The 22,747-nt window shown below is 34.8% G+C and overlaps 2 protein-coding genes across 5 annotated transcripts in view; one reads left to right on the forward strand and one right to left on the reverse strand.

Annotated features, from left to right (window-relative positions):
- su(r) (dihydropyrimidine dehydrogenase su(r)) overlaps positions 1–14,968 on the forward strand; it is a 49,101-nt gene extending 34,133 nt beyond the window's left edge. For all 4 annotated transcript variants that reach the window (XM_087416573.1, XM_087416574.1, XM_087416575.1 and 1 more), the window contains exons 8-16: positions 2,084–2,299; positions 2,379–2,543; positions 5,793–5,945; positions 6,024–6,144; positions 10,293–10,555; positions 13,770–13,946; positions 14,010–14,234; positions 14,315–14,472; positions 14,558–14,968. In XM_087416573.1, coding sequence (XP_087272699.1) covers positions 2,084–2,299; positions 2,379–2,543; positions 5,793–5,945; positions 6,024–6,144; positions 10,293–10,555; positions 13,770–13,946; positions 14,010–14,234; positions 14,315–14,472; positions 14,558–14,630 — 1,551 coding nt within the window. In that variant the 3' untranslated portion in view covers positions 14,631–14,968. The remainder of the gene's footprint in view (positions 1–2,083; positions 2,300–2,378; positions 2,544–5,792; positions 5,946–6,023; positions 6,145–10,292; positions 10,556–13,769; positions 13,947–14,009; positions 14,235–14,314; positions 14,473–14,557) is intronic.
- Positions 14,969–21,685: 6,717 nt separating this feature from the next.
- On the reverse strand, positions 21,686–22,547 carry LOC105155084 (uncharacterized). Its single transcript, XM_011070986.1, has 2 exons — positions 22,396–22,547; positions 21,686–22,115 (listed from the first exon to the last, which is right to left on the reverse strand). Exons 1-2 carry the CDS (start codon positions 22,545–22,547, stop codon positions 21,686–21,688), a joined length of 582 nt encoding a protein of 193 aa, XP_011069288.1.
- Between the last annotated feature and the right edge of the window lie 200 nt (positions 22,548–22,747).

Consider the following 22,747-nt stretch of genomic DNA (forward strand, 5'->3'; position numbering starts at 1 on the left):
AGATTTTGTAACATTTTATCAAAATCAGGAATTATACTTAGAATAAAATTCGGTAAAAGTATCGATTAGAGCCAAGCTCCAATGACCTTGACCTTGATATATGTTGTCAAGATCATGACCTTCAGTGACCTCCAACAAGTTTTAACCGTCACACGTCCTTCATTACAAAATTATTAACAAAAAGTTTGAAAAAATAATGTCTTATTTCGGCTATAAATAACATCAGAAACTATTCTAAACTTCATCCACCTATTGCATTCCACCTCTTCTATTGCCGCGTGATTTTCCACGTGAATACAAATTCACTGTTTTAGCAGAACATTTGTTTTTAATACGAAGAATTTGTTTGTTTAAAGCAGTAAATTTAAAGAAATGAATTACTGTTTTAAAGAAATGAATTACTGCATGTTCATAAAGCAGAAAATTTATTTGAAAATACACTTACAGGCAAAAAAATGGGCCAATTTTTAATTTCTTCAAATAGCAATAACTCAGTAAAAAATCATCGTAGCGAGTCGTTAAAAAGTCGTTTAAAAAAGCTTGAAATCTTTACTTTTCAGACCAGTACTTTAAAAAAACGATCGTACTGATATTATGTAAAGTTACACAAATATAAATGAAGATGCATAAAATCTCAAAATTTTTTACGAAATTTGCAAAGTTCCATGGCGCCAATTAAAAATTACACTCAAATGGGATTGATATAATAGTTTTCGAAAGAGCGAATCTTTACCTTTAATTTGCGTTTTTATAGACCTCTGTACAATTTTTTTCATCGAGTTATGCAACGGTGAAATAAAAACGATCCTTTTTGCTTTGATACACGCATTGTCACTAGATAAGTAATTTCTCACTTCAATAGCAGAAGGAGGGGAGGTAGGGTGAGAGTCGTGTGAAAGTCGTGCGCTCCCAAGTAGCGGGAGAGATAGGATGAGAATCGCTTCAGATGAAAGTCGTGAGCCCCCAAGTAGAGGGGGGGATGGGGTGGAACAACAGAAATGAGACATTATTTCTTAAACATCTTTTGTTTATAACTTTTTAATGAAGCTATGCTTTTTAACAAAGGATGAGTGACAGCTAAAATTTATTGGAGGTCACTCAGGGTCATGATCTTGACAATATATGTCAAGATCAAGGTCATTGAAGTTTGGTCCCCTAATTGATACTTTTTCCCAAATCTTTTTATAAATCTTAGGATATTTTTTATTATTAACATATATAAATATATAAATTCTGAGAAAAGATGTAGACTTTCTGACAAGTAACACGATCCAAGTGCCATACGCTGATTTCTTTGAGATTGTGCATACATGTAGTACATTGAAAAATATCTGATACGTATTTTTTTATATTTGCCCAAAAGCCATTTTAAGGATAGAAAACGCGTCCTTATGAATATTTTATTTTTATGAATTTAAAAAGAACAAAAAACAAAAACAAATAAAAAATTAAAAATTAAAAAAAAGGAATAGTTTCTTGCTACTTCCACGGTTATTCTCGGGTTCGGCAGAGAGCGAGAATATCTTGCTGTCTTCATTAAAAAAAAATCAAATCCATCATATTGATTCCATCATATTGAATTCTCAAAAATTAGGAGCAGATTTGGATTCAGCAATTTCGAAAATCACTGTATACCCCATTCTGTAACAAACGTACGAGTACTTCGTCAAATACTGAATTTATACATTCATAAGGACGCGTTTTCTATCTTAAAATAGCTTTTGGGCAAATATAAAAAAATACGTATCAGATATTTTTCAATGTCAGATATTTTTCAATGTACTACATATATGCACAGTTTCAGGGAAATCGGTGTATGGCATAGTATTACTTGTAAGTTTTTCTAAAAAGTGTTCCAATTCATATAAATAATGTGAGAAAGTTATAAACTTATGCAGAAATTCTGCGACAAATTTGAAAAATTGTACAAAAAATCTGAGAAAAATTTTTTCTTCATTAATTGTCAACAAAATCTCCAATTCTTTATAGAATGTCGCAAAAGTGTAGAATCTTATAGGAAATATTATACGTATATTCTAAGTGACGTAATGTTATTTTATATTTTAATTTTTACATTGCGTAGGAATTCTATGATTTGACAGTACCAGAAACTCCGCAATTACCAAAGTTCCACACCGCCGTTGACAATGTTGACCTTAGTGTTGAGATATGTGGAATAAAATTCGAGAATCCTTTCGGTCTTGCATCTGCACCACCTTGCACCTCCAGCGCAATGATCCGGCGAGCTTTTGAGGCCGGCTGGGCCTTTGCAATCACAAAAACTTTTTCCTTGGACAAGGTCCAATTTCATTTTATTAAGAACTAATCGCCGAATCATAAATGACGTAATATTTTATTCTTAAAATATTTCATCACAGGATCTCGTCACCAATGTATCGCCGCGCATTGTCAAAGGCACTACGTCTCGTCATCATTACGGACCTGAGCAGGGTAGCTTCTTGAATATTGAGTTAATATCCGAGAAAACCGCCGATTATTGGTGTGGCAGCATCACTGAACTAAAACGAGACTTTCCTACAAAGGTATACAATACTTTTTGCTCGAATATATGGAATAGAGTTTACGCAAATAATAAAATTAAAATAATTATATACAATATATTCATTATTTAATGTTAAAGGAGAAAGTATAATAGTATTAGTACTCTATTTACATTTCATATAATAATTTGATTAAGATAGTTTTCGCGACAATACCGTCCAAAAGTTTAGTCGCGGCGCTCGGTGGTGATATCTCATTCCCGCGAGAGAGAGAAAACCGACAGAAAATAATGAATGTGTTTGAGAAAACACTCTTTTCAACAATAATTATTAAGTTATAAATTTAAATATTGATTATTAGCACTTTCGATTGTGTGCCTGTCCAAGACCGCACACACAAGTGGAAAGAAAATAGCTGCGTTCAGCAGACTAAATATTTGAGTTAGCGCTCACTATTACTTGGTGTGTTCTTTTAAATCATCCAATCAGCATTTTAGATCTGGAAAAATACATCAATAGCAGTGAGCGTTCATTCAACTGTTGAGTTCGCTGAATGCAGCCAATGAATACAGATAAACGTAGACAAACGCCGGTGCTGTCAGATGCTCGCTGGCCGTTCCCTCTACTCCTCATCACTTCCTTCAGTCGCCACCATATGCCAAAGAAAATCGAAACGTTGTATTCTTTTCGACTCTATTTTCTTAATTAAACGATCAAAAATTATGATTCTTTTTTACAATATTCGTTTCATGTTCTTTCACCGTTTTTAATATATCACTGTTAGTTTAGGTCATATAAAAAAAAAACACATTTTCGTGAATTTTGTACAGGCGACACGTATAAAAAGTGCAACTGTTAATTGTTTATATCTCAGTATTGAAAATCAATCTCATTTTTATGAATGAATTATATCAATTATAGACAGTGGACGCTCTTCTACGCATTTCTAAGACGTATAATAAAATTTTATAACAGACTTAGATTTAAAGGAAATTTTGTAACTGTTAGAGCCTAATAAACATATGTACCTAAAGACTCTCCTCTTATTTTTTTTTGTCAATAAAAAAATGTTTAGGATGGAATCCATAGACGTTGTTCAAACTTCAAGATACTCTTGAGCTGGTGCTTAAGATCATCAGCCAATCAGAGAGTAGTAGCGTCTTAAGACATTATTTGAGACGATCAAGAGATTAAGAACAGATTATGCATACCGATCTTAGGGTTAAAATACAATTTTAGTATCATGCATCTATACGATCTTCTTCGCGAAACAAGATCCACTCCACTTTTCCTTCTGCCTAGAGGCGCACGATTTTGACCATGTTCGTATATTACTGACAGTTGATTACCAGTACTTAAAATCTGTAGTTCCGTTTACTATACTGTACTATACTAACAACTGTCTTACGTTACGTATACTATATTGTACTGACAATTGGAAGTAATGTACAAATACGGCTTTTTTATGTGGATAGATCTTATTTCGCGTAAAAAGTCGCACCCCTTTATGCAGGAAGGGTGGACGTCGCTTTACGTGAAAATTCGGACGCCCCTAGGCAGGGAGGAGAGGTGGACTTCACTGTGTGCTGAGATTTCCAAGTGAATTGGAATAGAGCGCATAGCACAATGTGTCACCAATGCGCGGCTGATCGGAACTTCGTACAGCATACACTGAACTCGTGTCCAATGTGGGAGGATGCGTGCGGAGAACTGTAGTAATGTAAAGGGACCTCTTGCGGCTCCCGTTCCGATATTTATGAGCGAGATGCTACGAAGTAAAGAGCACAAGAATTGTCGTACTTTACTTATTGTTAAACTTAAGTTGTAGATCTAAACAACGCACAAGTTTTGACATATGACATGCGATTTATTGCTGTTTCTTAGAGACATGGCAATAAGTTGTATGTCATACGTGAAAGCTTGTGCGTTATTTATGTTTATAACTTAAGTTTAACATAAGTAAATGTTACGACAATTCTTGTGCTCAGACTCTGAGGAATCCTGGCGAATCATCTCCTCCTTTTGCAAGCGTAGTAACAAAAGAAGAGGCGGAATACCAGCATGAAAGAGACTGGAGAAGGGAACAGGTGACCATCTGCGTGGAACACGCCGCAACACTCCTCATCCCATCGCGTCGAGCACCGCAACACACGCGGCCCTCTCGGAGGATCATGACACTGATTGTGAGGAGGGGGGAAGGAAGATTTTGGATAGCCCTTGCTTCGCGTGGAAAATTAAACGCCCTTAGGGGGAGAGGTACAGAGGTTTCGGCAAGGATCTTGTTTCGCATATAAGATCATATAAACGCATGATACTAAAATTGCATTTTAAAAACTCTAAATATTTTAAAAACTAGTGTTTTGTAATACGAGTTAGAATAAACCGCCGTCATTAATAGCCAAATTTACGTTGATAATACTGATTCTGTCATCTGTAAGTTGATTACTACTGACAAATAAAGAATACAGATGATATATAGAAAATATAACACGTTAAAAACATAACTGCCCTGGTAAAATTTTTTTCGTATAATTTTTCAGAATTTCTCTATAATTTTATAACTTTTTCATATTTTTATACGAACATTTCTCAGAAAATCTATATCTTTTTTCAGAATTTTTCATATATATTAATTATGAAATATCGTAAGATTTTTAAGAATTTTTGTAAGTATAATTTGTGATGAAATGTTATAAAATCTAAAAAATTTAAAAATACTCTTTAAAAATTATGAGATGAGAAATTTCAGAATTCACTTGTATGAAAAATTCTGAGAAAAGATATAAACTTTACGAATATTTCTGAGTATTTCTAAAACATGTTCCAATCGTATAAAAATTATGAGAAAAATTTTCACCAGGGTGAATTCAATTAAATGAGCATGGTATGATTAGAAATAACATTCTTTAACAAACCTCGTGTAAACGATATATTACCAGCGCTACATAATGAAAAAACGGAGAATAACATCAAATATGTGATTTTCTGCAATTTGTTTGTAACTCGCGGTTATGTTGGCTATTGCAACTCATTTGAAACTCGCCGTTGACTATTATATATGCGGATTTTGGTAACCAATCAAAAGTTGTGATCACATTGTCCTAACTCTTATTATCAAAACTATAAGAGACCTCCATTTAATTGTTAAGGCAAAGTTGCTAATTATGATCTTGACAACATATATGATCAAAATCATTGAGAGTTCTCTGTAATAAATAATTATCGAAACTTCTTTTAATTGTTAGCGACCAAGCTTTTATTTGTTAAATTTTATCGCATATTTCTGCACAGGTTGTCATTGCGAGTATTATGTGCACATATAACAGGGCTGATTGGACGAAGTTGGCAAAAAAAGCGGAAACAGCTGGTTCTGATGGCTTGGAATTAAATCTATCCTGTCCGCATGGTATGGGTGAGTCTGGAATGGGTCTGGCCTGTGGACAGGTTTGTCCATTTAATTTTTTCGTTTTCCCGTTTACGACTTGTAATATGAGAGTAATAAAAAAATGAAATTGATTTTAGGATCCTGAACTGGTTAGAAATATCTGTAGATGGGTTCGTGAAGCAGTTAAAATACCATTTTTCGTAAAATTGACGCCCAACATTACTGATATTCTTTCCATTGCCAAAGCAGCTTACGAAGGTAATTAAATTTATTTTAAAATATTAAAAAATAAAATTAAAGCTATGCATATGTAAAATAATAACATTAATCATATCTAATTAAATATTTTTTCTTATACACAATATTAAATGTAAGTTATTTGTGCGCAAAGTAATTTTAAGCACGTATTAAATTCTTAAGGGGGTATAAGAATAAAAACTTTTAGAAAAAAGCCGTCAATTTTTTTTTAAGTAACTATAAGTTTCAGAAAAAATATGAATTAGTATATCAATTGGGCACATTTTGAAGACATTTTAAGAATTTTTATGTCAAAAAATAAATATATGATAATGTTGCACAACATTAGACTTCCGTGTTCAAAAAACATGGTCCATTGGCGGTGTAAAGAACTCAAGTTGTAATTATCTAAAATGAAAATTTTAGATCTATGTGAGTGTAGTTTCAGTTAAGCGTAGCGATTTTTTAAAATAATTTTTTTGTACAAAATGACAGCGGTTAAAAAAATTAACATTTTACTTCTTAAACATTTCGCTCTTTGAAAACTAACAATTAAAAAAAATCCCTACGCTCAACAAAAATTATTCGTTTTGTGAAGCTAATGTTCAAAGCTAAGATCGATCGGTTAAAAATTATTCGAATTATAGACGCCGCCAGTTATAAAGAATAGTTTTGAGAAAAACACGTTTAAAATTTTAGTATTGCATATTCAGTAATGTGCGCCCGTTCCCCCATATAATTCGAGAAATACTTCGAATTTTATAAAAATCTTTCAACAGCAATTTTTAAGACATCAGTTCCAAAAAAAAATTCTTTTTCGATTTTTTGAAAACTTTATATTCTCTTAAGCTAATTAAACTTTTATAAAGATCATATATTAGAAGAATCTTATGCCTGTGTGTGTGTGTGTGTGTGTGTGTGTGTGTGTGTGTGTGTGTGTGTGTGCGTGCGCGCGCGCGCGCGCGTATGTCAGTAAAAACTTTGTCTTGCTACTACAATGAAAAAAATATTATATTAGAAATTCGAAGTATTTATTTTTCGTATTAAAAAATAAACTTTTTGAAACTCTTGCATTTTTGCCGTACATTCCATAAGAGTAGGATATATGACTACTCATAGAAAGAGGAGGGAGGGGATATGTACGGCTCATGAAAAGTTTACATATAATACAAATAATGCATACAAATAATGCAAATAAATAAGACGTAAAATGACAATAAAATGACGTATAAAATGTGTTTATATAGTTTTATTAAGGAATAAAAATGTATAGAAAATATAAATAATAATTACAATCTTCCTACATATATTACAAGTGTTATGACATGAGATATATATTTCATATAATGCGTTTATTGCATTTAGTGCACTGAATTCAATCTGCGCACTTTGTATGCTTCACGTATGTATCATGAAATAACTACTAGGGCGTGTAAAAGACTTATACGCCCTATAGTAATCATTTTATGTATTGGGTATGGGAATAAGTTTCCGCCCTTTTTAAATGAAAAAAATGTGTTTATTTAAACAAATCTATATAAGTGAGTTTATTCAAAATATGCTCCTTCGGAAGCGACAACTTTCTCCCACCTTTCCGGTAATAAACGGATTCCTCGAATGAAAAAAATCTGGTTTTTTTGAAGCGATCCATTCATCAAGCCATTTTTTGATACCTTCATAAGAATTGAATCGTTCTCCAGAAAGGGCCGACTGCATGGAACAAACGGAAATCTGAAGGGGCAATGTCCGGTGAATACAGCGGGTGGGACAGAATTTCCCACTTTACTCCTTCTAAGTATTTCTTGACCGGTTTTGCAACGTGTGGCCTAGCGTTGTCCTGTAACAGAATCAGCTTGTTGTGCCTATTATCCCATTCCGGTCGTTTTTCTTTCAAAGCTTGGTTTAAACGTATCAGTTGTAGCCGATAACGATCGCCAGTAATGGTTTTGGATGGTTTGAGCAGCTCATAATATATAATATCTCTTTGATCTCACCAGATGCACAACATAATCTTCGAAGCATGGATATTTCGTTTTGGCGTTGATGGACCTGGTTCACCTGGCATCACCCATGTCTCAAGCGTTTAGGGTTATCGTAGTAGATCTATTTTTCATCGCTAGTTACGATACGATGTAGAAAACCTTCCTTTGTTGTCATTGACGAAGCATCTCGCAGATGATCAAACGTCTTTCCATGTCTCTCTCTTTCAATTTGTATGGCACCCAATTTCCTTTTTTTTGTACCATTCCCATTGCGTGTAGACGTTTTCCAACAGTGAATCTATCAACATTTAACTCTTTTGCCAACCTATCGAGCGATAAACATGAATCTTCTTCGAGTAATGCTTGCAATTCTGCATCTTCAAATTTTTTCGGTGCACCTTCGCGTTCTTTGTTACGCACGTCAAAATCACCACTGTTGAATCGCCGAAACCATTCTTTACAACTAGATTTCGATGGAGCATGCTCACCGTAAATATTTACGAGCAAACGATGCGTTTCCGCAGCACTTTTCTTTAAAATAAAATAATGGAGTAAAACTTCCCGCAAATGTTGCTTTTTTGGAATAAATTCCGACATCTTGAACGCAAAAAAAAGTTATTCTTTGTTACGCTTCGAACGAATGCCATCTCTTGGGCTCAAAAGTTTGGACACACACCTTTCAAAAACATGTCTTGCCATTCTATCAAACACACGAGCAATGCTACTAACGACATCTTTCTGCAATGGGCGGAAACTTATTCCCATACCCAATAGATTATAATTTATGATGGCATTACTTATTACAGTGACAAATCGATTCAACTCACAATAATTTAATTAATACTAACAGTAAGATGCTGAAATCATCATATAACACAATACTAATATAACATAACGGCATGTAACAGAGTAGTAGACGGACTTTTCTAGATATATTTTGAATGTCGAATTGTTGCTTAGATAGATATGTTTGATACACTTTTTGAATGACAGTTTGAAACACGCAGATTTTAAGCGTTGAACAAACGGCAAAATTCATGTGATTATTTTTCACAGCATACTTGGACTACCTCGCATTAAAATAATATTTACAAAACGTCAACAGTAGATCTCATATTTAAACATTCATACTATGATGTGATGATGGTGAAATCATCATTATTATACAATAAAAGGATACGTTGATCGACCAGAGATCATTTTAGATCACTCTTGAGATAATGCACATATGATTATAATCTTTTTGACTGTTATTATACTCTCGTCAACCGGAGCTTGACGAAACGGAATCATCTCCAGAACACTTATATCATAGAACAAGTCGGAATGGATTCCGATCGGAAATATTCTGTTTTTCCCAGAAAGCAATAGAGATTTAGGAAATAATTAATTGAATAATTCTGATCAAAGTCATGATTCAAATTTTTTTATTACTAATTATTGCAAAAAATATTGCTAAGGCCTCGATAGTCTAAAAGCTTAGAACGCTCGTACGAATTGCAAAAGATCCGGGTTCGACTTCTAGCCGAGGTAATATTTTTCGCAATAAATAAATCTATTTACAGATTTCTAGCATATTAAGATTTCTTTACTAGATGGCTTATTAAGCATAAAAAATTTAATTGTAATATTATTTTACTATACAGTTTAGCTACGTGTTTAAGTCCGAAAAGATTTCGGCGCAATTCAAATGAATATAATGATATAATATGTACGTATATAATATATGTTAATTTACATTAAATTATTTGAGCATTAAAAGATTTAGCTTCGACTGTTATGGCCATTATTTCCATTTGTTGAATTTTCAAATATACTGTCCAATAAGATTCTTATTAGATACAAGAAGATTTGCGAGTTATCGCTATGTTTCTATCCATTGCTAATGCATTACTGGGCATTAGCAATGGATAGAAACACGGCGATAATCCGCAAACATTCTGGTATCATTGAAGATAACACCCGTGAAAGCTTAAAAAACATTATCAAGATTCTTATTGTACATTTTAATTAATATAATACTTATCCTGATAGAAAAAAATCTCCTGCCGATCTAGAAGATTTGTCCGCAGTCGTTCCCCTTTGGCAATTTAACGTTCTAGAGACCATATGTGGTCAAATTGATTTCACATCATATTTGCTACTTTTTTCTTTATGTTGTAATTAATAACCTATCTTGTGATAAAGGCAAGGCTGATGGCGTTACTGCTATTAACACAATATCCGGATTGATGGGATTGCATGCTGATGCGACTCCATGGCCGGCGGTCGGCCTCAATAAATCCACAACATATGGCGGAGTGTCAGGAAACGCCACTAGGCCCCAAGCCTTGAAAGCAATTTCAATAATCTCAAGGCATCTTCCAGGATTCCCGATACTCGGCACTGGTGGCGTCGATTCGGCCGACGTCGCTTTGCAGTTCCTACATTGCGGTGCATCAGTTGTTCAAGTATCGTCGAATTTTTCATAACATTCTTATCTTTATTCTTAAATCATGAATTTCTCCTTTTTTGTTGTTCTGTTATTACTGTTTTTCATTATTTTAAAATTTCAACATTTGGGAAACGATAAATGACATCCAGAAAAATTATTTTATAACAAAATGAAAATTGTACCTTAAAAATTATTTTGATTTTATAATATTACCCTAATGATAACAATTTTTATAAAGTCTCATAATATCAATATTTCAAAGATATTTCAAAAATTTTATATTGTTTTAATGAAAATTTTTGAAAAATAAACTTTTAAATTTTAAACTTTTATGATATTTAAATTTTCTTTGGAAATTATACAATGAGAAATTTTAGAATATTTTAAAATTCACATATAGATATACATATACATAAAGAATTCTGAAAAAAATATATTTACTCAACATTTCTGAAAAAACGCATTAATTTATGTAAGAAATCTGAGAAACTTTTAATTATTTAATTTAACCTTTTAAAAAAGGTAAAAAAAAGCACTAGCAATATACATATTTCTCGAATAAAACCTAAGTAATACGTTATATATCTTTTTATTATAATACAACAAATAATAGTAGTTTTAATTCTTCTTCAAAGATATTCTTATTAAAAATATTCTTATTTTAATCCAAGTAATGGCAACTTTAATTCTTTGTCAAAAATTATTACTTCTCGAAAAAATTATTATATCAAATTAAAAATTAAGACCCAAATGGGTACTGTCTATGTTATTTATTTAATTCTAGTGATGTATTTGTATAAAAGATGATTTAATATCAACAACTGATGCCAAGTTAAATCCTATACCAAATTAAATAAATAATATTAATCCTAAGTATTAACTCACATTTCAAAAAAAGTTTCTATCTGCCCACATCGAGGTATTTCTAACCCAGCATTTTCTTTTGCATGTATTTCAGATTGTAGTGCATCGATTTTAATTTTTTTTAAATCTGTCGTTTAAAGATTGAAAAAAAGAATTTTTTAGTTAGAAAGTCGAAACTATCGTACCACAAGAAATATTTTACAATAAGTAAAAAGGAATCAGAAAGAAACGTGAGAAAAACGAATTTTTTCAGACTCTCATATTTTTGTCAAATAAATAAAAAAGATTTTATTTGTAGATTTTATTATAGATAAATCAACAGCGCTAATGAGTTGAACTTCAAGAAAAAACTAAAAGCATTTTTGCGATTTGTTCTAAAAACAATATTTTTTGTTTGTAAACTGAAGATAAGTGATTTTTTAATTTTATTTAAACTAATCATAAACCAAAAATCTTTGAATTTTGATAGAAATAAAAAAAAGTGCTATCGTTTTTCTGTTATAAATATTAATAATTTATCATTATATTTAATATTAATGATTACAATATTTATTAATAAAATTATTAATAAAAAATGGTGACTTAAAGGGAAAAAGTATTACATTTTTATTTTTTTTACATTTTTGATAAAATATACTCAAATATACATATATAATACAAGTTTTATTGTAAATATATTATATTTTACAAAACGTTATTTTTGGTAGAGCATTCGCAACAGTTTTTTCAATTATTTTGCAGTAAGTCCGGATTTTCTGACGTTGTACAAACAAGGGGTTAGGGTAATCCCGACACGCATTTTGCACAGTTACAACTCCATAACTAAAATCATTAAGCAAAGGAATTATAGAGGTGGTACAGATCCTCCCTTCTCCCCTCCCCCCCTCCTTCCACAGCCTCAGCGCCACTGCTCAAAGCGAATTCGAATGCCTGAATTGAAAATCGGGTGGGAGGAGGGGTTACACTAACTTTTGCGGATACTGAGAGTTGATATAATATGTATTATTTGTATAAAATATTTGATATCAACAACTTGGACTAAGTTAAATCCCATATCAAATAAAATAAAGAATACAAATAGTACTATCTTTAATATTCATATAATGAAATCTAGTAATATATACAGAGTGGTCCATGTAAAGCGTTACAAGCTAATAATTCTAAAAATATTTTTCTTATCAAAAAATTGTTTATGAGAAAGTTTCATATATTCGAGGGATCTTTCTAACTGTAACAAAAATCCGCTCCCTCTCCCATTGAAAGAGGGTGGGGTTGGTAACATTAAAATTTCAAATAAACTTCCTATAAAATATTAGATATTTGGATTCTCTCTCTCTACGGAAAAAAATTAATAAACTTTGTCTGAAATATTTCAAAGGAATTTGAAGAGGATTCTCCTCTACATACTTTGAAGAATAACTGGTTGGTTCATTTGAGTGATATTGACATTCCTAATGAGGTCCAATTTCTCTTACAACTAAGTGAGGGATTTGGGACTACCTATTAGTAAAAACAATCTTGACAAAACAGTTATAGAATTTATTAAAAATATTAAAAACTAAATAAGCGATAGATTAAAGAATGTCATTAATTTTGTTAGAAATAATTCTACTCAGATTCTGAATAGATGTTACACTGATTTCAATCACTTAAATTCGGTTAAAAAACGAATTTTTCTGACATGAATACATATATAATAATAGACAAAGTACAACTAAGTTGACTTCCGAATTACATTCTTTACTAATGAGATGGAAAAAGAGTGGCTTTATTGATTCCACATATAGGAAATTACTGATTATGACTGATGATAATCTATTTAGAGCATATGATTTATCGAAAATCCATAAACCTAGGCATCCTCTAAGGGTTATTGTTTCTTCAATTAATAGTCCATTGTGTTTTCTATCCTTATTCTTACATAACATTATTGTTAATAGTATACCGGAAGCTCCTAGTTATATAAAAAATGGCTTCTATTTGATCGAGAAACTAAATGAAATCCATTGTATTTTGATTCCAATTACATCACTTGATGTAGTGTCTTTATTCACTAACATTCCAGTAGAACTGGTGTTAAATGGTGTTAAAAAGAGATGGGACCATATGTCAAAAAAGATAAAGATTCCATCAGAAGAATTTTTAGCCACCATCAGTCTGGTTCTTAATTCTACATTTTTTTTTCATTTAATATAAATCACTAATGGCTTCCTCCTTGATGAATGTTTAGATTCGCTAGTTCCTGATTGTAAATAATTATCTTTTTTAAAAAGTTATATAATTATACAGAAATTCTAAAAAATTCTAAGAAAAATTTTTGCTCGAGTATCGTGAATAGAAAATTAACGAATATTTTTAATACATAGGTCTGTAGTGCCATTCAAAACCAAGACTTCACATTGATAGATGATTACGTAACCGGTTTGAAAGCGTTGTTATATCTAAAGAGCTTGGTGCAGACGAAAGATTGGGATGGACAGAGTCCACCGACGTTCAAACACCAAAAGGGCAAACCCATATCCTTGCAACACGCTCTTGGCAAAGTAAGTATCAATTATTAATATCAGCATAAATAAAATAAAATAATTAAAAAAATACTTCTGCAGAATGTACCATATTTCGGCGAGTATCAAAGGCTGCGTGAACAAAAGATAGCTGAACTAAAAGCGAACTCAAATCCCTTAAACGAGATCGTTAAGGCGATGCGACCGGCTCCAGGACCAATTGCGTCAATACCTACTGTTAAGGACATAATCGGTAAAGCATTAATTCATATTGGCAGCTACAATGAATTGGACAACAGGAAACAAGTAGTCGCCTTGATTGACGATGTATGTTAAATAATGTTTTAATCACTCAATTTATTTTATTGTTAAAATGCAATATTGTATTTACTTGCTATTATTTCCAGGACATGTGCATAAATTGTGGCAAGTGTTATATGGCTTGCGCGGATTCCGGATATCAGGCCATCACCTTTGATCCCGACACCCATATCCCAACAGTGACGAATGATTGCACCGGTTGTACGCTTTGCTTATCCGTCTGTCCAATTATCGATTGTATCACGTAAGTTGCAGATACATCTAATTCGTTTTATCACGATTTGTGTTTCAAAAATGTCTAGTTTTTATTCTTATTCTTTTATTTCCAGTATGGTCCCGAAAACGATTCCGCATGTAATTAAAAGGGGAGTGTCGCTGAAGAATGCAATCGAAATTTGTTAAATAATAGATTTACGTTTCTGTCAAAAAAGATTTAATATCATTATTTTGCGTACAAATAATTGATTATGAAATCAATCAAAGAAATAATGTTATATATGTATTTCACATGAAAGTGAATCATCCATTTTCCAAAACATTCCAAATTTTGACGAAATTTACTAAGATTAATGGTTGAGGTTTGAGGATACAATCTATTGTGTAAAATTTTAGATTTTTAGTTTAGCTAGTTAAGTAGCCGCAAAAGAAATAAATTTTACGATTTGTTGTTTATTATATCTTCCTCGATTTTTTTTTAAAAAAGTGAAATTAATAAAATAAAGTTAATACCGTTTCCCATAGGAGAATGCCTACTCTTTCAAGTAATAATGCCCTATTTTGAGTAATTCTTCATTATTGTGCATAATTTACTTATATTATGTACTTTATTAAATTCGAGATGGTTGTAATAATTATAAAGATTATGCGTTTCGCGGATTTCCTTCCTATTCTTGGAATGCTTTGGCATTATATATATATATATATATATATATATATTTTATATATATATATATATATAATATATTTTTTATATATATATATCACGTCCTCAATCAGCAGACAATGTTTTTTAAATATTTTGTGGAAGGATGTCTTAATTAAGGAGGTTCCACAAATTAAAATATATTATCCTTTATTCAGCTTTATACACTATGTATAGAGGTACCTTTCGGTACTTATACTATTTATTATGGCGTCCTGCGATGCGTGTAAGGTGTGTGTGTGTGTGTGTGTGTGTGTGTGTGTGTGTGTGTGTGAGCTAGTGTATTATGTTTCTTCCTCAGAGTCCTTGGAGTCGGAGTCGGTCCCAAAGAGCTGGCGTGTTAACTGCGAGTTGATCCTCCTCCTATTCCTTCGTCCCAGTGTATTCCCTCGACGTATTGTACGGGCGTCACTGGCAGAAGGCTAATCGGCGACTCGATTTCCAACTCCCGCAATTCTTTAGGCAGCGGTAGCGATGATACTGGTGGCTATAAGGTGCTTGTACTCGTCTGCTTGTTGATGCAGGGTTCCGCCAGAGAATATTCCTAACAAGGATATTCTCTCGCGGGAGTTCTAGCGGTATAAGCTTCCACGGAGGGAGGAGAGTAATACTCAGATCGAACGGCTTTTCCATCTTCTCTGTCGGAAGTCCCTGTAGTATGCGAGGGGGATGGGAGCGCTTCCGTGGCAGTGTGTATGCCCTCTTGTTGTTAGGAAGTAATTACCACAGAGGCTCGAATGGGGCTCGCTCTGCTTCACGAAGGGTCGAAGGTAACGAGCTCGCTTTTGCGGGATAGCGTGAAGACCCGAGAGGCTCGCTTCACAAGAATATGTTTAATATTGGAATAGAGATCTTTATCGAGCTCGAATTCTAGAAAATGCTGAAGACCTCCGCAGAACCCTACTTCTATGAATGAAATTCATTCTTGCGCGTGGGTTATTGCTATGCAACGTGGCCCTCTCGCGACGGTGGTCGAAACTCGCGCCGGGCGCTCGGTCAGCGTCAAGTGCAGCAATAGGCGAGCGACTCAGGGGCGGCGCAGATCGCGCGCGCGGCCCAGCGACTCGATTAGTGGTGTTTTAAGCCGCCACATATTTTTTAAACGTTTATTTTTTAAACGTTTATTTTTCATTAATTTACATTTTTCACGATTCGTTTTCAAAATTCATTAATTTTATCGTTTATTTAATGTTTATTAAACATTATTACATATATAATTTTTCGTCTGAAATAAATTATTGAAAAAACATTGTTTAAACCTTTATTTAACGTTTATTTAATGTTTATTTTGAATTTAATTTTTATTTGAAATAATGGTTTGAAAAAACATTTTTTGAACGTTTACTTAACGTATATTAAGTGTTTATTTTATATTATTCATTTCAAATAAAGGTTTAAAGAAATCTTCTTGATGCTTCCATGGGTGCTTTCTATATAACTAATCTGTGCTTCGCGGGTTTTCTCCATGTCTTGGTCCATTCTTGATGTGCCAACGTTTCGTGGGCCTTGCAGTCCACTTCATCAGGCCGAGGAGCAGCCTGATACTGAGTTCCTCCAGGTCCTTCCTTTTTTATGTTATGCTACTTGTTGAGGTGGGAGTTTTTTGGTGGTGGAGGGGGGGGGGTTAGAGTGATGGGGGAGACAGATAGTGGAATCTTGGTCGGTCTTTGCTGGTCGGGAGGATGGTCTTCCAAATCTTACTTATGTTATAGCCATTATCCCTGTTTAGATTGTTAGGGTGTTTTTGTATTTCTATGGCTTCTCTGTATTTTTATGTGATATGGAGACACGGCAGATCTGAACTCCGAAAATTTCTCATCCACCTCAACAAACAACATCCCAATATCCGTTTCACCATAGACATAGAGGAAAACGGAAAACTCCCATTCCTAGATGTGCTGGTGTCAAAGGAGGCCAACGGCACCCTAGGGCATCAAGTGTACAGAAAAACAACACACACGGACAGATACTTACATGCTGAGTCACACCACCACCCAGCACAAAAACAATCAGTAATAAATTCACTGGTACACAGAGCCTTCGCCATCTCCGACAGAGGACATCTACGGACAGAAATAAACCACCTAAAACAGGCCCTACAAAACAATGGACACGACAAAAAAGACATAACCAAAATAATCAACAAACACACAAACAAGACAACGGCTCCGAACACACAAACAGACGACCCTAACCATTCTCCCTTACGTCAAAGGAACTACAGACCGGATCGGCAGGATATTGAACAAACACAATATCCGAACTATCTACAAACCACCCAAGAAGATAGGACAAATCTTAAGAAACCCCAAAGATCCAAGACCGCCACTCAGTTCCGCAGGAGTATACAGAATACCGTGTTCCTGCGGACAAGTATACATTGGGGAAACCGGGAGAATGGTAAACCTACGGATAAAAGAACATCAACGAGACGTCAGACTGAAACACGTCACACAGTCGGCACTATCAGAACATAACGTCGAAACAGGACATCAAATACTGTTTGACCAAGCAACCACGATAACCAACACCACATCATACTTCCCAAGAAAATACAGAGAAGCCAGAGAAATACAAAAACACCCTAACAATCTAAACAGGGATAATGGCTATAACATAAGTAAGATATGGAAGACCATCCTCCCGACTAGCAAAGACCGACCAAGATTCCACTGTCTCCCCCATCACTCTAACCCCCCCCCTCCACCTCCAAAAAACTCCCACCTCAACAAGTAGCGTAACATAAAAAAGGAAGGACCTGGAGGAACAGCTCAGTATCAGGCTGCTCCTCGCCCTGATGAAGTGGACTGCAAGGCCCACGATACGTTGACACATCAAGAATGGACCAAGACATGGAGAAAACCCGCGAAGCACAGATTGGTTTAAAGAAATATTTTTTAAATGTTTGTTTAATGTTTATAAAATGTTTATTTTACATTATGTATTCATTTAAAATGTGATGATAAAAAATATTTATTTCACATTTATTTCATATTTATTTAACGTTTAATAAATATTCATTTTACATTAATTATTTGTTTGAAATAACGATTTATAAAAAATGGTTTATTAAATAAATGTTTATTAAATCTTTTTTAAACGTTCATATGACGTTTAATAAATATTTGTTTTTTATTATTTATTTATTTAAAATATGATTAAAAAACATTTATTTAACATTATCTGACGTTTATTATAAATATGTAAAAAAATTATTTTCTAAAGCTCAAATTAATAAAAAATGGGTCAGAATAATAAAATAATCACGGAAAAGAAGTTAACACAATATAATTGCGTTAAGTGTACGTATATGGTATATATCGTAAATTTTAAGTTATTATATTTTAAAGTTATTATATTATTAGAGAATGTGGTGTGTGTGTGTGAGGCAATGGGCCAAAACACAAAGTAACGATCTCATTAAAATGAATAAACAGAAAAAAAGGAAGCTAGATTATTAAAAAATTGAAATTTTACTCTGAATATTAAACTTTAATAAATATATAATACATATAAAACATTGAAAATTCATTATGTTTAAAACATTTATTATAAAATAAGTAATCAATAAAAATGTTTATAAAAAATGTTAATATCTACAGCACAAAGTTGCACAAAAGTTGCAGTAATATTGCAGAGATTTTGCTGCGATATTGCTGCAAATTTTATGCTGTATGGGCGTTATAAAAAAATATTTATACGCTATATAAAATAACAGCCCTTCCGTACTAGAATACGGATACCGAACTCTGCCGTTATGATCTGTAACGATAGGAGTCCTACATATGCCGAGGTAATGGGCGACGCGAGATTTGGAGTGTCGTTAGAGCATTTTGGAATTATGGACACTAGGATTAGAAAGGCCCAGATTGATGATCTGCTAAAATACCGGGAGATGGTTCCGGCTCTAGACAGGCAAATTAGCGGAGAGCCTCAATTTTCTTTTTCAAAATGGAGAGAAAATCAAAATAGTGCGACCTGTGAGAAAGGTAGAATTTCGCCTATTCGATTTAGACTACTTAGTGACTTCGGAGGACGTTGCCTTTAGGAGTTTGCCTGCTAACCATAAGGCTGGGAAGGGATCCCTTATAATAGCTCTTTGCGTGTTACTCAGATTATCAAAGAGATTAATAATGATGAGGGTGGTGATACATGCAATGAACTAAGCTCTGCTGCATCTTTGACACGAGATGTTCCCTCTGCGGAGGGATAGTGATGGATCCTCCCGATGGCTAATATTGACCAGATTAATATCGATAGGTCGAGGCCTGCGCAGGATTTTATCGCGCGAGTGGGGAGGAACGGCTAGGCCTGGTGACGGTGTCGGAGCCACATTCGGTTCCCGTCGATGACCGATGGCACTTTCATTAATAATTCATTAATAATTCACTGACTGCTGCCTTGGTCTGGCAGTACTCTTACTTTGAAGTGTCGTGTTCTCCCTTATTTAGAGGAGAGGGGTACGTAGCGGTTGAATGGGGGAGGAGTGATGGTGTTTAGCTGCTACTTCTCTTCTAACGTACCGAAGATAAATTTTGTAAGAGGGCTGCATCTTGACGCGCGGATTTCAGCATGCGATCAGAGACCATTGCTGGTCTTGGGAGATTTTTCAATGCCCGGTCTTCCGAGTGGGACCGAGCTCGTGTAGAAGTAAGTAAAGGTAAGATTCTGTTGGACTGAGCAAGGAATTTTGATTTGACCCTCCTTAATAGTGACTTCGAGCCCACTTGCGTACACCCACGTGATAGGTCTTGCGTAGACCTCTCATGGGCTTCGCCTGCTGCGATCAGGTACGTCAGTGATTGGCGTGTTGCGGTGGACATCGAGTCTCTCTCAAATCATCGATATGTCCTCATGAGGGTGCGAGAACGGATTGCTGGCCCTCTCAGGAGAGTCACAGCTGCTAAACACTTTCCGAGATGGTGTGGTGGCAAGCTCAATGCGGATATGTTGATCGCGGCAGTTAACCTAAAGGCATGGTCCCCTCCCACCTCCTCGTGAGGATATGGCGGCGAATAAATTGGCGGACGGTCTGGGTCGGGCGATTATAGAGATTTCATCTCCATACCGCGGCTGAGAATCACCGGTAGACCTTCGGTCTATTAATGGAATGAAGAGATTGTCAAATTTCGAGCTTATTGTGTGCGGATTTGGAGGCAACTGATGCGCCTAAGATACCGCGACTGTGAGGCTGTCCGGGATCTTTGGCGTGAACTCTGTGATGTTAGGAGGCCGCTGAGGGGTTACATTAGGCGATCCAAGATGAGTCTTTGATGTGAACTCCTCGATATCCTTAACCGGGATCCTTGGGGCACGCCATATAGTTGTCCTTAATAAATTGCAAACAGGGACGAATAAAGTGGTGGAGTCACTCCCCCCCCCCTAGAGTGATCGCGGATGTTGTAAGGGTTTTAATCCTTTCTGGAGTGAGGGATATCTCTCTCTCTCTCTCTCTCTCTCTCTCTCTCTCTCTCTGGGATTCCATTTTCATTCTCCCTCATTCCATCTTCTTCCATTTGCCTCCTCTACCTCTCTCCCATCCTTCCTATTCCCCCATCTCCTTTCCCCTTCACCCTCCTCATCCATTCTTCTCTCTACCCTCTTCCCCCGACACCCATCCTACCGCCACCCCCAGCTCTCTGATCCCATCCCTTCACTACCCAGTCTCTACATCTTTTCCATGTATGTTCCTAAGGCTCTTCCTCCCCTCCACACAACCTACATACTCTCTTATTCTCTTTCTTCCAGTATAAGCCTTCCCTCATTTCATTTCCTAATCTATATCTTATTATTCTCCTCCACCTGCTTTCTCCCCATACCTTCTTCAGATATTTCGGGATCCCTTCTGTTCTAATTGCCTCATACCAACTATTATATCTGGAATCCCTAATTTTCCATCTTCTTTCCTGCCGCTGTTTCTCTCTATCTTTCTTTAACAACTCCCCAAACCACATATTTTCTTCCTCTCTTCTCCTTTCTACTTCTCTTACATCCCACTCCCTGTTTTCAAAAAAATTCTTTTCTTTCCCTTCGCAGTCTGAGCCTATTCTGCCATCTCTGCTTCTCTCTCTCATTTCCTTCCAACATATCCTCGTCAACTCACTTCCCTTTCCCCTCTCCAACTTTTTCTCAAAACTCCATGCTCTTTCCCCTGTTCTTTCTCGTAATTTATTCCTTTTAGTTTCCTCTCTGATTAAATAACTTGGCATCTTAAAATCCAATCCGAAAACTCATCTTAAATATCTTTCTTCTAGCCTTTCTACTTTCTCTCTTTCTTTTCATCCCTATACTTCCGTAGCTTATTATCATCCATATCACATTATCAAATAACATTCTTTCTTCTACTCCAGTCCTTATCAAACCTCCCAATTCCCCATACTTCTCCCAGTATCATAGCTGCCTTCTCTCCTTAATCTGTGCCTCCATTCTTTTGTAACATATATCTTAAGTATGTAAATTCCTTTACCTCTTCTATTTTTTTTTCTTCACCATCAATTTTTCTTATTTGTTCTTCCTTTTTCTTTTCTAAATCTCATTATTTAGTCTTGTTTACGTCCAATCTTTTCCTCTCCAGATATTCCTCCATTCTGCCTATCATGCTTCTTATCCCCTCCTCATCCTTCGAAAGTAACACGATATTGTCCGCATATGCTAGCTTATAAATTTTTCTCTCACCTAATCTGATTTCTCTCCACTTCCCATCTCCTCCTCCAAATCTGCTATTACTATGTTGAATAGCAACAGGCTCAGCGGACTTACTCCCTTCGCGGTCCAGAAACTCTTTCCTGTCTTTCCTCCCACTCTCACCGTTTGTTTCGCTTAACACTTTTTTGACTCTCTCTATCAATCCCTCTTTTATCCCCCCTTCTGTCATTGCTTTGTACAGAATTCCCCTGTCCACTGAGTCGAATGCCGCTCTTAGATCCACGAACAGCGCCATCGCTTTCTTCCCTATTCCCAATTGTCTATTCATTATATAATTTATACGATGTAGATGTTATCCATTCCTATCCCCCTTCTAAATTTGATTCTGCGGGATCATCTTTTTTTCCTCGCACTCCGTTTTTATTTTTTTTAACATCATTAAATAGATTTTGTGTTGTCATTAATATTACTCTCTTATATTCCTTTATTTTTCTTCCTTTACTTTTCTTCACGATCGGGATTATTACTTCTTCTTTCCATTCTTCCGGCCATCCATCCCCTCTTCATAGCATGTTACAAAATTATATCCAATCCAATAACTTCTCCTCATATTTCCATACTTCTCTTGGCACTCCATTCACTCCTACCGCTTTTCCATCTTTGATTTTTTTAATCACCTCCACAATTTCCTTCTTGCTTATCTCCCTCTCCTCCTCCTCCCTTACCTTACTCCTTCTCTTACTCTCTTCCATGTTCCACTCCTAGTACCTTCATAAAGTATTCTTTCCATTCCTCTTCCTCAATCCCATCTATTCCTTTTCTTCTCTTCCTTCCCTTATTTACAATTTCCCATACATCCCTTTCTCTTTTACTTGTTCTGCCTCCCTCAACCATTCTCCATTTCTTCCTTTCGTATAACTCTCTGTATTCTTTTTTCCTTTCAATGAATTTC

Source organism: Acromyrmex echinatior, unplaced genomic scaffold (assembly GCF_024713525.1).
Source record: "Acromyrmex echinatior isolate Ae372 unplaced genomic scaffold, ASM2471352v2 Scaffold39, whole genome shotgun sequence".
Lineage (NCBI taxonomy): Eukaryota > Metazoa > Arthropoda > Insecta > Hymenoptera > Formicidae > Acromyrmex > Acromyrmex echinatior.

Excerpts from the sequence above, each read along its gene's own strand:
- LOC105155084 (XM_011070986.1), bottom strand. The coding sequence starts at position 22,547 with ATGGAAGAGAGTAAGAGAAGGAGTAAGGTAAGGGAGGAGGAGGAGAGG. Across the intron at positions 22,116-22,395 it reads GTATGGAAATATGAGGAGAA|ACAATTGGGAATAGGGAAGA; the intron begins GTTATTGGATTG and ends TATAATGAATAG.